The sequence below is a fragment of the Eleutherodactylus coqui genome, chromosome 2 (assembly GCF_035609145.1).
Source record: "Eleutherodactylus coqui strain aEleCoq1 chromosome 2, aEleCoq1.hap1, whole genome shotgun sequence".
Classification (NCBI taxonomy): Eukaryota; Metazoa; Chordata; class Amphibia; order Anura; family Eleutherodactylidae; genus Eleutherodactylus; species Eleutherodactylus coqui.
Genome location: NC_089838.1, coordinates 152616502 through 152629113, shown reverse-complemented (window position 1 = coordinate 152629113; position 12612 = coordinate 152616502). Strand labels below are relative to the sequence as shown.

At 39.5% G+C, this 12612-nt stretch overlaps 1 protein-coding gene across 1 annotated transcript; it reads left to right on the top strand.

The window, feature by feature from the left end:
- The first annotated feature begins 397 nt into the window (after positions 1 to 397).
- Positions 398 to 4015, top strand: GPR85 (G protein-coupled receptor 85). The gene is made up of 2 exons (XM_066589884.1): positions 398 to 479; positions 1493 to 4015. The coding sequence occupies exon 2, from the start codon at positions 1667 to 1669 to the stop codon at positions 2777 to 2779; it is 1113 nt and encodes a 370-aa protein (XP_066445981.1). The 5' UTR covers positions 398 to 479; positions 1493 to 1666; the 3' UTR covers positions 2780 to 4015.
- The last annotated feature ends 8597 nt before the right edge of the window (positions 4016 to 12612 follow it).

Sequence of the window (12612 nt, the reverse complement as noted above, 5' to 3'; positions counted from 1 at the left end):
CTGGGTGTTTCCACTCGGGATTTTATGTAACAAATCAATAATGTGACATTTGACGAACATGGCCGCCTTTATTTTCCGTACAGCAGGCTGGAGGTGCAGCAGACTGTGAGGAGCCGGGGGAATGCGCCTCCATGCCCGCACAGGGCTACTGCGTATGGCGCCGACATCCTGACAGGACATTAGCTGGAGGACTAGGGATGGGCAAGGTGTCTGCAGCAGGTAGGCATTAGGAGCTGCCAGCCTGACGTGCCCCCATTCAGTGGGCTGCTGCTGCTGCTGCTGTTGCTGGGAGAGACTGTGCTGCTGCGACAGGGGAGGATGAAGCGAGCGGCTCAAGGAGCCTCACCGCGCATGCGCCGCCCGAGCCACTGACTATATTCTCAGGCAAGGTATCTAAGGGAAAAAAATCAGCATTTTATAGAAAGAAGAGGCTCCGGCGGAAAAAAATATACTCTTGTCAGGATATATAGCGCCAACAGGTAGGACCCTTTGCTTTCACTTATCGACGGCAACGTGTGAGTGTCGTTCTATGCAGCTGATCGTTATTCCATATAGCCATAGCCAGGGCTTTTACTAATAAATGGCATGCTAGGGGCAACACACAGGGGCGATCCATCTATATTACTCTGTGCATATTACATGTCTGAGCCTGCAGACCCCGGGGAGGAGAGCTGCATTCCTGTGATAATGGGAAAGCCCTAAACAAAGGGACGTTTTCTATGGCCATACACAAGATCCATCCATGATCCAGCTTCAGATAGAGCACAGGAGGCATATTATACTGGGATCATCCACCTATCCATCCCTCCATCCATCCATCATTTGTGTCTGATTTGCTGCTTTCTACCTAGAATAAAAGGCACAGCTGACCCCCATGCAGAATAGATCCCCGGATTTTCCTTCTCCTTTGAGATGTGAAAAGTAGCATAGTAACAGTTGCAATGGTTCATATAAATAATGGAGCCTGATCTTCCCTCTACTGTCTGCTTCACATCAGCCCCATTTATTCATTATTCTGCAATCATACAGACTAGGGGAAGGGAGAGATGGCTTCTATGGCTAGAATACATGGAGATCCTCCAGCCTGTTTCCAGTCGTGTACTGGAAAGATTCCTGAGTATTCCAACAGTTTTGATGGAGGAAATTGGCATTCCTGTATATTGCCCACAGGCTGCCCATGTAGACAGGGGTACTGATGCATGAGCAATAAACCATCCTGCATGATTTATATGGGTGTGATCTTTACTACACAATAGATCAGAGAGATCCAGATGGTGGAAGTTAGTTGGAATAGATACATTGTATCGTTTTATAGTAATATGGCTAGCTGATTGAATAACAATGTGTTATAGTTCATTGTGCAAAGCTTAAAAACAAATGATAGTACTCAAGTGTAACTTTCCGCTTCCCCATATATTAACATTCTTAGGTTAGCACCTTCTCACATCATTACTTGCTAGCTTAAAAACTGATAGCTTATTTTTTTTTCCAGATCTCTTGACAGCATGACACATCAGAAGAAGGAGAGAGCAGAATGTGTGCCTAGACACCAGCTGAGTTGTTTTTGTGGATTACATTTGCAGTAAAATGTATGGATCTATCCTGTGCTTGCCCTTGTATATAGACCATGAGACTTGACTGAAGCAATAATATATATCCTCCATCTATGGCGAACGATAGCCATGCAGCTGACAACATTCTGCAAAATGTGTCTCCTTTAACAGCATTTTTAAAGCTAACATCATTGGGCTTTATAATAGGAGTCAGTGTGGTGGGTAACCTTCTTATCTCAATTTTGCTTGTCAAAGATAAGACCTTACACAGAGCTCCTTACTACTTCCTGTTGGATTTGTGCTGCTCAGACATCCTGAGGTCTGCTATCTGTTTTCCATTCGTTTTCACCTCCGTGAAGAATGGCTCTACTTGGACTTATGGGAATCTTACTTGCAAAGTGATTGCATTTCTTGGGGTCTTGTCCTGTTTTCACACTGCATTCATGCTATTCTGTATAAGCGTTACCAGATACTTAGCTATAGCCCACCATCGGTTTTATACAAAAAGGTTGACTTTTTGGACTTGTTTGGCAGTAATTTGCATGGTGTGGACCTTATCTGTAGCTATGGCCTTCCCACCAGTCCTCGATGTTGGCACCTACTCCTTTATTAGAGAGGAAGACCAATGCACGTTTCAGCATCGTTCCTTTAGGGCCAACGATTCCTTGGGATTTATGTTGCTCCTCGCTCTCATTCTTCTAGCTACACAGCTTGTCTACCTCAAGCTGATATTTTTTGTTCATGACCGAAGGAAAATGAAGCCAGTCCAGTTTGTAGCAGCAGTAAGCCAGAATTGGACTTTTCATGGTCCTGGAGCCAGCGGTCAGGCAGCAGCTAACTGGCTTGCAGGCTTTGGAAGGGGTCCTACACCACCCACCTTACTTGGAATAAGGCAAAATGCAAACACCACCGGCAGGAGAAGGCTACTGGTTTTAGATGAGTTCAAAATGGAAAAAAGGATCAGTAGAATGTTCTATATTATGACTTTCCTTTTCCTGACCTTGTGGGGGCCCTATCTGGTAGCTTGTTACTGGAGAGTTTTTGCCAGAGGTCCTGTTGTACCGGGAGGATTTCTAACAGCAGCTGTCTGGATGAGTTTCGCCCAAGCTGGAATCAATCCTTTTGTCTGCATTTTCTCAAACAGGGAGCTGAGGCGCTGTTTCAGCACAACCCTTCTTTACTGCAGAAAATCCAGGTTACCAAGGGAACCTTACTGTGTTATATGAGGGAGCATCTGCAAAATCTTTAGCCTTGTGAAACACTACCCTTCTCTGCTAAGCAATTGTGGCCTGTAGCCATGTCTTGAGAAGAAGATCAAGAATGGAGCATCAGCAGCATTGTGCACACTTTGCAATAGCGCACCTGTAATCCTATTTTATCCTAAAGTGTTCCTGCCGGCCACCAGGGAAGGTTTGTAATTGGAAACAAAGGACTCAACCACAGATCCCTTTGTGTTTCTGTGGCTGGAGGTTCAGTCTTATTAATGACAGGTGCTAGGAACCACTGCTGAATGCTGTGTATATCACCACATATAAACAAGAACATCCAGAAAGGTTAGCATTGGACATCTTAATAAATTGAATTGAGGTAAATGTGTTAATAAACATGATTTTAAGAGTTTAAGGACTCTTTGAATATTTAATACAGTTTGGGGGTTTCTTTTGCAAAGATTGACAAATGGGAATTCAAAGTACTGTAACTGATAAAGGATGTGCCATGCATTACTGGATTATCTTACTGAGAGATTTTGTTACCTTGTAAGTCAGTCTTGGGGAGCATTCCAAAGCAGTATTTTTGGTTAAAATTATATTCTACTTTTTCAAATATTCTTTCTATAAAAACGGAGGTTTTCTTTAACAGTGAAATGCGCATTTAAATGTATTCTGTGTTTTTGTTCTTCTTCTTTTCATTTGGCAAATACTGAGTTAAGTCTTGTTTAAAAAGAGAACCTAGGTATCAATCTGTTTGGCAACGTACTATCCAAATCGCAGTATTAAAAGATCTACATATGGAGCACTCGTAATAATACAGAATAAATACATGTTGCCTTAAAGGGTTATCTAGTAGCTTCCATTTTGTTTAACCTTGAATTAAACCAATCCAGTCAGCAAGCCTGGTCAGTGATTTGGGAGTGCATGAAAGAACACTTGAACCAACAAATTTCTTTATGCTCCTATTGTTCCCAAAATCAGTATGCAGATCACCCGGGTGAGATCAGCCTCCCAGATGTGCCACCCCTTCTGGTTCACCCTACGAAGCAGAGGCAGTGAAGTATGTTTATATTTAAAGTGAGCCGTCTTGGAGAGACTGAAGCCTTAGTACTATATTTTGCAGAGTTTGGGAAGCATATATTCTACTGAAGGCACAGTCTTGTTTATACTTTCTGCACATTTTGATGTATTGGTTGTTTAAATTATTTCATTTTCTTTTCCTTCTTGTATAAAACATATACTTTTTAGTATTTTAGAACAACATTATAGTCTGTGAGTCTTTCATTCTTTAAGATACAGATGTGTGTGAAATTTAAATATAAAGTTGCATTTGCCAAACTTTTCCTGTGTAGCTTGTTAATTTTTTCTGGAATAAAATTTTACATTTTTCCAGTTCGGCAACTAACCTTATTTTTTTCCTGTTTTGTTTAGTCCTTTGGAATGAATTAGTGAGAGTGTGAGATTATGGATTTTCCTTTATAAAGAGGTTGTACCAGAATTAACTTGTATTACCTATTCATAGGATAGGTGCTAGAAGTCTGATAGGTGGGGGACTCACCACTGAGATCCCCACCAATCCAGAGAAGTGCAATTTCGTCACTGCAGGGTGGCTTTTTACCCCCACAATCAGGGGCGTAACTATAGAGGGTGCAGGGGATGCGGTTGCACCCGGGCCCAGGAGCCTTAGGGGGCCCATAAGACCTCTCTTCTCCATATTGGGAGCCCAGTACTATGAAAAAAGCATTATAGTTGGGGGCCCTGTTACAGATTTTGCACCGGGGCCCAGAAGCTATAGTTACTCCTCTGCCCACAATGATGTAATCTTGAATGAAGCGATGACCATGCATGCTTGTACTAGGCTATCCCCAGCAGTCGAATTGAAAATGAACGGCGTGGCACCACGCATGCGCGGCCATCGCTGCATTCAGTCTCCTCCTTACTGCTGGGGATGCAGGAAGCCCATAGTGAGGATTAGGGGAGACACAGAACCGCCCTTCTTAGTGATGGTCTCAGCAATGAGACTGATCAGACTTTTATCACCTATATTCTGGTATACCCCCTTTAATTATTATTTGCTCAAGAACTGTAAATGTATGATTGATGGACATTTTATATGGTTATATTTACAATTTAGAGCCGTTTTGCTGTGTATTGACCTATATATATCTTTCTAGACTGATGATGGTATACAATTCAAGTTGTGTTATACAGTTAAATCTGGAGAACTTGTGATTTAAGGTGCTGACTGAATTGATTAAAAGGACAACAGTATTGGCATAATGCTTTTACTATACCTTTTTGTAATTGCAGATGAATTTCTTGACATGCATAGCACATTGCAAATTGCTAGTGCAATATGGACGCAGTCTCAGTAATTTAGATAGATAGATGTAATTAATCATAATGTTTTAAATTTCTCTGATGCAACGCATTCCATGGTGTTCGGAAAAAGTTCCAAAAATATGCACGCATTTTCAGCTTTTATTTGTTTACCTTAACTCACTTTATGAATTAACTTTGTGGAGGTTGTAATAATGATTACTTAGGGAACTCCATTCTAATCTTCCCCCCGAGTACAATAATTGTGGTAAGAACCATATAAACCATAGCTGTTGTTAAATGTAGTCTGCCGACCTCACATTATCAGCAGCATCATGTTCCAGACAAGAAGCCATATAAACAGCCATGCATTAAAATAAATTCTAACAAACTGCAGGCACTTTTAGTGGGTAGATCATCAGAGTAAGAAGACACATTAGTATGGAACACAGTTTCCTAAGGGTCCAAGTAATTTGGTCATATAAATCATCTAGAACTGCTATGAATAGTTTTGTCAGTTGCCAAGAAAAAATGAAACCACCACAATGTGTGAGCACCAGTTCTTATTTGCACTAAAAGCTTGCCACAGCAAAGACCAATTACTTATATATAAAGTACTATAAAGCACATTTACGTTTTTGACTATGAAAAATGCTTACAGTAATTATAGTTTGAAAATTCTTAAAATATTCTTTTTTTTACGGAGAAGCAAATCCAGTGTTTTTGGCTATAAATTTCTTATTGTCAAAATATGCCTATGCTAACCTTAATAGGGTTGTCCGTTTACTGGACAACCCGACTTCAATAGGTCTACCTGCATTTAAATAATAAACTGAGATATACTTAATCCTTCACCGCCCCTAGGATCCAGCTCTGCGTGATTGTTGTGACAGATGATTTCACAGGAAATCAGGTGATTGCTGTAGCCAAAGAGAGCTGCAGCGTCATGTTCCCGAACTCCTGGCATCATGGCTCTTGGAATGTGAGTGCCAATGCCAGGAGAATGCTTGGTAATGCTGCAACATCTCATTGGCTGCAGCAGTAATCTGATTTCCTGTGACATCATTTGTCACAACAATCACCTAGACCAGAGTGTGGCTCAATCACTAGATTGTGGCTCTCACTGAGGAGTAAGTATATGTCAGTTTACTATTTTAATGCAGGCAGCCCTGTTGAAGTGGGGTTGACCGTAACCAAACAATTCCTTTAAAACAGAGAGCAAGGTCATTATCACTGTCATCAACCTTCGTGCTAAAAGGTATAACTAATAAAATTAGTAAAATGGATTTTAAAACAGACCTGTGACATTGAAAATGTAGCCCAATCTGCAGGCATCATGTTATAGAGTAGGAGGAGCTGAGCAGACTGATATATAGTTGTGTGGGAAATTATTCTGTATAACTAGTAATTTCTTCATTTATACCTCTGCTCATTTGGGGCTTAGGAATCTAGTGGGTGGTCCGAATAAGTGACTGACAGTTTACCTGTATAGTGTGTGAATACATAGATAGCTGTCAATCACTTATTAGGACTCTAAAGGCCCATTTACACTTGTCGATTATCGCTCGAACAACCGAAAATGAGCGATAATCGTTACATGTAAATGCAGGCATCATGCAGTTTTCATCTGAACAATTATTTTAAGGTGAACTTGAAATACATCCTTCAGCTAGTGAGAGATAAAGTATCTCTCAATAGACCACATGCTGTTATCTGCATGGGAGCCAGCAGATAACACTGTAATCTGCCAGCAGACATGAAGAGAACAATGCAGCTGTGGTTAATCAAACTATGGGCTTTGCAAACAGTTCCTGGAGGCCCTTTTACATGCAAATGTACAGTTTATGCAAATAGATCGCAAAATTTGTCATTTGTTTGAAATATTATATTTACGTGTAAATGGGCCTTAAGTCAGGAATGAGCAGAGGTTTAAACGAATAAATGGACTGCATTTTCAATATGACTGGTTCCCTTTAAGACATTTATTGGTTTGTTCACTCAAGGAATAAATAGACACATAAGTATAAAACTCAAGGCTTTTTTAGGCTAAAAGAGGACTTAACACCACCCTGTTGCTTGTATTGTAAAATCTGATATATTTAGTTTTCTTTTTCTGGATGCTAAGTCCTTTTAAAAAATGGTTAAAAAATACTTTTTACTCATCTACCATATGGATATGACCCAAGTTGGGTTGAAATTTCTGGTCAAGGGGCTCTTGACATGCTTAGTGGTGTTACTATAACCCTCTGAAACCAAATTAAAGGGGTTTCCATGCAGATAATATTGACAATCTATCCTCGGGATTGGTCATCAATAGTTGATCGGCTAGGGTTCGTCTTTTGGGACCCCAGATGATCAGCTGACCGTATGCCTGCTGTCAACACTGCCATACACAGGGGTCAGAGCATAAGTAGTTGGCACTGACCCTTGTGTAGTGTCTGTGCCTGTACAGGTGCAGCTCTCATTAATATCAATGACATCTGCGCATGTGGTTTTTAACACTGTATGCTGTTTTTAAGAAGACAACATGCATTTCTTTTTTAAATTGCATGCGTTTTTCAATTGTGGTTGAAAACCGCAACAAAAAACACCATGTGTGAACACAGCGTAATGCAGCTCCCTGCCATTCACTTTAATAGAAGAGAGCTGCAATACCAAACGAGGCCACTGCCAAATGAATAGCGTTATGAGCTTTCTGGCACTTGTCAGTAGCTTCTTGTCAGCTGATCAACGGTGGCCTTGAGCAACTGACCCCTCTGACCTGCTATTGGTGAACTATTGTAAGGATAGGCCATCAATAGTTTGAGGTGGAATGTTTTCTTTCAAACAAACTATGAAAAGGTGGGCAACTAAATTAATAACTGGAATGGATGGACTACAAAACCCAGAGGGGTTATCAGAATTGGGGTTATTTAATTTAGAAAAAAGATGGCTGAGGGCGGACCCAATAACTTTGTATAAATACTGTATATCGGGGTTAATACAGAGATCTCTCCCATCATCTATTTATACCCAAGGACTGTGACTGTAACAAGGGGGCATCCTCTACGACTAGAGGAAAGAAGGTTTCTACACCAACATGGAAGGGGGTTCTTTACCGTAAGAGCAGTGAGACTATGGAACTCTCTCCCTGAGAACATGGTAATGACGTACTCAAAAAAAGAGTTCAAGAGGGACCTGGACTCCTTTCTTGAGTGTAATGATATTATATGTTATAGTCACTGATTACTTCAGAAGGGTTGATGATCCAAGGATTATTCTGATTGCCAGACTTGGAGTCGGGAGGGAATTTTTTCCCTAAAATAGGGAAAATTGGCTTCTGTCTCATTGGGGTTTTTTGACTTCCTCTTGATCAACATTACAGTAAAATAAGCTGAACTGGATGGACACAAATCTTTTTTCAGCCTAAAATACTAAGTTACAAAAAAAAGAAGAAATATAATATGTAGTTTAAATGAATTAGTTTTCACTTATAGCCTTGATTTTGTACCTCTCTCTCCCTATATAATGTATTATACAGTATATAACATTAGCAGATTACAGACAAACACCACACAAAGTAAAGAGCATCTGTCACCATCTTTTTGCAGCCTTGTTTGAAAGCAATACAAGATAGTGACAGGCACAATGATTACAGTGATATGTCTGTTGTATGTATCTGTGCAGTAGTTTGGGAGAAACTTACTAGTAGCAGACAGACACAGAGAACTACAGGAAGTAGTCTTTGATATTCTTGAGCTGCAGCTAGCACTGCTCAGGCCCCACCCCACCTTCCAGTCACTGCTTGACAGCGATCTCTCTTTGCACAGTAATGGGCAGACAGCAGCCAATCAGTGGCTGAACAATGCTACCTGCAGCTCATGAATATGGAGGACTACTTCCTGCAGTCCTCTGTGTTTGGGGTCTTCTTGATTCTTCCCTGATGGCAGATATTGGGGGAGATTAGGATTGGGTTTTGGGATTTCAATTTTCTGATCCTTTTATCTCTCCTGAATGCATGCAAAAAGAGGGAATGCTTAGCCGAGCCCACATGTGTATATGAGTGGTATCAGAAAAGATAGCTGTCAGCCAAATGAGCATTTGGCCAACAGCTATGCTACCGTATGTGCATGGGCAGCCAATTGATGCCTTGTTTATGTCTTTTTAAGATAATGAATTTATCACATTAAGTAAGTTATGAATGCTGCTCGCTAATATGTAAAAATCCTCCCAAAATATAAAACCTATTCTGAGTATTTCTCATGACAGGTATCAGCACTGCAGGTTTCCATCTGGCTAGTATTTCTTCGTTCATTTAAATGCTTCAAGCCACATTGCTTTGCTTAACACTATGGATTTTTATTTTCATGGGCAGTATGGTTGATTTTTCATATCAGCAACCTACACAATCCAGCACTCTGCATGTGCAGCAATTCTCAGTATGCATGTGTGGGGGTTAAAAAATTTCTTATGATCACGCTTATTACTCTGATTCATCTGATCAAAGTTGTTATCCATGCAATTATGTATGTAAATGTAACCCATCAAGCCCATCACTGTAGCTTCACAGTGCAAGTCAATGCCAGCTAGATCTTTGTCAACACCAAGCCCATACCTAAGCACTGCAATACGCTAATCACATATTTACCAGTGTAAAGCAGTTGGCTGACCTACATACAGTTTACATTTTTTATGCTCATTCTATGCCAGATTTGGTTGTTTTCTAAACAAACATGTAGGCTTGTTGAAATAAAATTGTAAATTTGCATTTTAAAAACTTTTGGTTTCGTGATGAACTATTTCAAAAAATATCCTATTTATTTATTATCTGTGAAAGAAGTATAGGCTTACTCCAGCTAGAGAATCCAGAGGCTATCATAATAGATATTTATTGTTATCAAGAATTATATGGTTTTGCTTAATATAAAGCTTTCCCTTAGCTATAAAGGCAGAAAATGCGGGATATGCAGTGAAACATCATTGGGATACCCACCTACTATCACTTAAAAATTGATTATGTAGAGGGGTGGTCCTTTCAAAGGAGATTGCCAGTATTCATATTGGATGATTGAACTGAAAACCTGGTCTTCTAAAAAATAGACTTTTGGATTATGTCACCTTTATTACATATCCTTAAAGGGATTTTCCCACTGTAGATGTTTTTGGCATTGGGAGGATGGGGTCTATTCATCATTGTTCTACAAGCTAAATGGGTGGTAATCATCATGTTTAAAGGCCCATTTACACGGAGTGATGATCGCTAAAAATTGCTAAAAAGCGATCGTTTGAGCGCTAATCATTGTGTCTAAATGCTTGTCCATCATGCACTTTTTGTGCACTGCTAGATGATCGTTAAATTCAAGCCAGCCTAAAAATCCTCTTGCAGTTTTATCAGGAGTTCTCCGCAGGTAGTGCTGATAGCATTGTTTCAGCTATTTAACCCGTCAGAGAACAAAGGAGCTGAATGGAGATAAGAGCCCTCCGCTATTAACTGCATTTATCTAAAGGCTTCATTTGCACGCTAACAAGCTATTAAGTAGCTGAGTAGCTGAGTATATTTTGTTTATGCAAAATGATTGGCAAAGCTGTTGCTCAAACTGTCGTTTGATCGATTTTTGAGCGATCATCGCTCCATGAAAATGGGCCTTAAGTCTTATAGGAAAAAAACTAAAGGTGCAACACAGTCTACTCTTGTATGCAGCTGCAAAACAAGGTCAGGGGACCCTTGTTCTCCTGATAAGTGGCACAGATATGGTAGAAATGTCTAAAGTGGGCAAATCCCTTTTAACTAGTTTGATGTTTTAATTTTTTTATTGCTTTTCATCATTTTTATTGCAAACTGGACACTGTCAGCAAGCAGGCTAACTGCTGATGATAAATGTTAATACAGCTTTATTCATCTCATAAATATGACTTCTCTAATCTGCTCATGATCACTTGAAACCTGAAGCACACTCATATATGAATATTAAACATTCTGATTCTCATATGATTATATATTTTACCAAGTAATATTCCTTACAAATTACAGTTTGAGACACCTAATAGATCGCAAACAATTAAGTCAGATTTGATACATATACAAAGGAGACCTGGTATACAATTCTAAAGCTTATTGTATTGTCCAGATACTTAACGAAGAGTCCAGGATATGAGCATGATTTACCGAATGTTTCTGGGTACGTCTAACAATTGCAGCAGTAGACAAGTTAATCAGTAAATTGAACCAAAAATAATTAATTTTTTTAAACTATCAGCATTTCATTAGCATTCAGATATCAGTCCAAAGCGGGAAACATATAACTGGGTATAGACAATAGTCAATAGCTGTTCAGATTTTTTACAAGTGCACATGTTTAGTTTATCTTAATTTTACATTCGCTTTCGGCCTCAGTTCCCTGCGGCCGACAGCATGTCTTAGCGTACCCCATCATTTTGACGGGTGATGAGGTGTTCTAAACAGACAAAGATATAGCAGGCAGCGCTCAAAAATCACAGCGCTGGAAAGCACCATCCAGTGCCACGATCGTATGCATGTCTGGGAGGGCCCATTGATATCAATGGGAGCGTTAATCGTGGTAAAAAGCGCCTATGTGAGGGAGGCCCTAATTTTTTGTAAAGGAGAGGGTATATATGTAAAAAAAGAGTTCCTTGCAGGGACTACCCAGTGCACTTAGGCAATGTTAAATAATAATATCCTTGGCTATGTAAATGGAAACAAGATTTGGAACTCTGTATCAGGGACGAAACAGAGCTTTGACTCCTAAAAAATATCTCGGGATTTATTAAAATTAATACAATTATAGCTCTAAACTAAATATACTATTTAATTGTATATTAATGGCCATTCATATAATGTGGATCGGAAATGTTCCAGTTTTGACCATTGGAACTAACAAACTTTAAACCACCCCTTAAAATATCCTTGACTCATATGAGTTTAAACGAGAGTTGACAGGATTATTAGAGTACGACTAAAGGAAAAAAGTTGCAAAATGGAAAAAAGAATGTAAGAATTCCATAGCAACCAATCAGTTATACCTCTTAAATTGGTGCTATGTAGTTTGGATGAGAGTGAACAAATATTACATCTGTTGCTATGGATTTCATTATCTCCATCAAGCCTGGAGCTGGTAGTCTTGCTTTTGCTCCGGTTTTACAACACCAATTATAATAAATCCAATGCAGAACAGATGATTTAAATAATAGATGAGGCGGATGTGACTGTCTGTATAACAAGGTTGTGTGACTGTGATGTTTTAAATGCCATGCTGTTCTCTGTGGTCAGAAGGTCACATGCATTTAATGCTAATAAATATTTAACTTCTGCTTTAATGCAGACAGTTTGAAAACACAAAAAGCTTGTAATACTTTGCCATTCTGCTCTAGGTAGATTGATTCACCTAGTGAACAGACGTGGATTTAACGTTTATGATAACACGTCAGTTTTATGTGCTATTGAGTAGGTTAAATTTCACAATTATATTCTAATATACCTACGATATGTTCCTTACCCATCAAAGGGATTTTCCAGGCAATTTTTATTGATG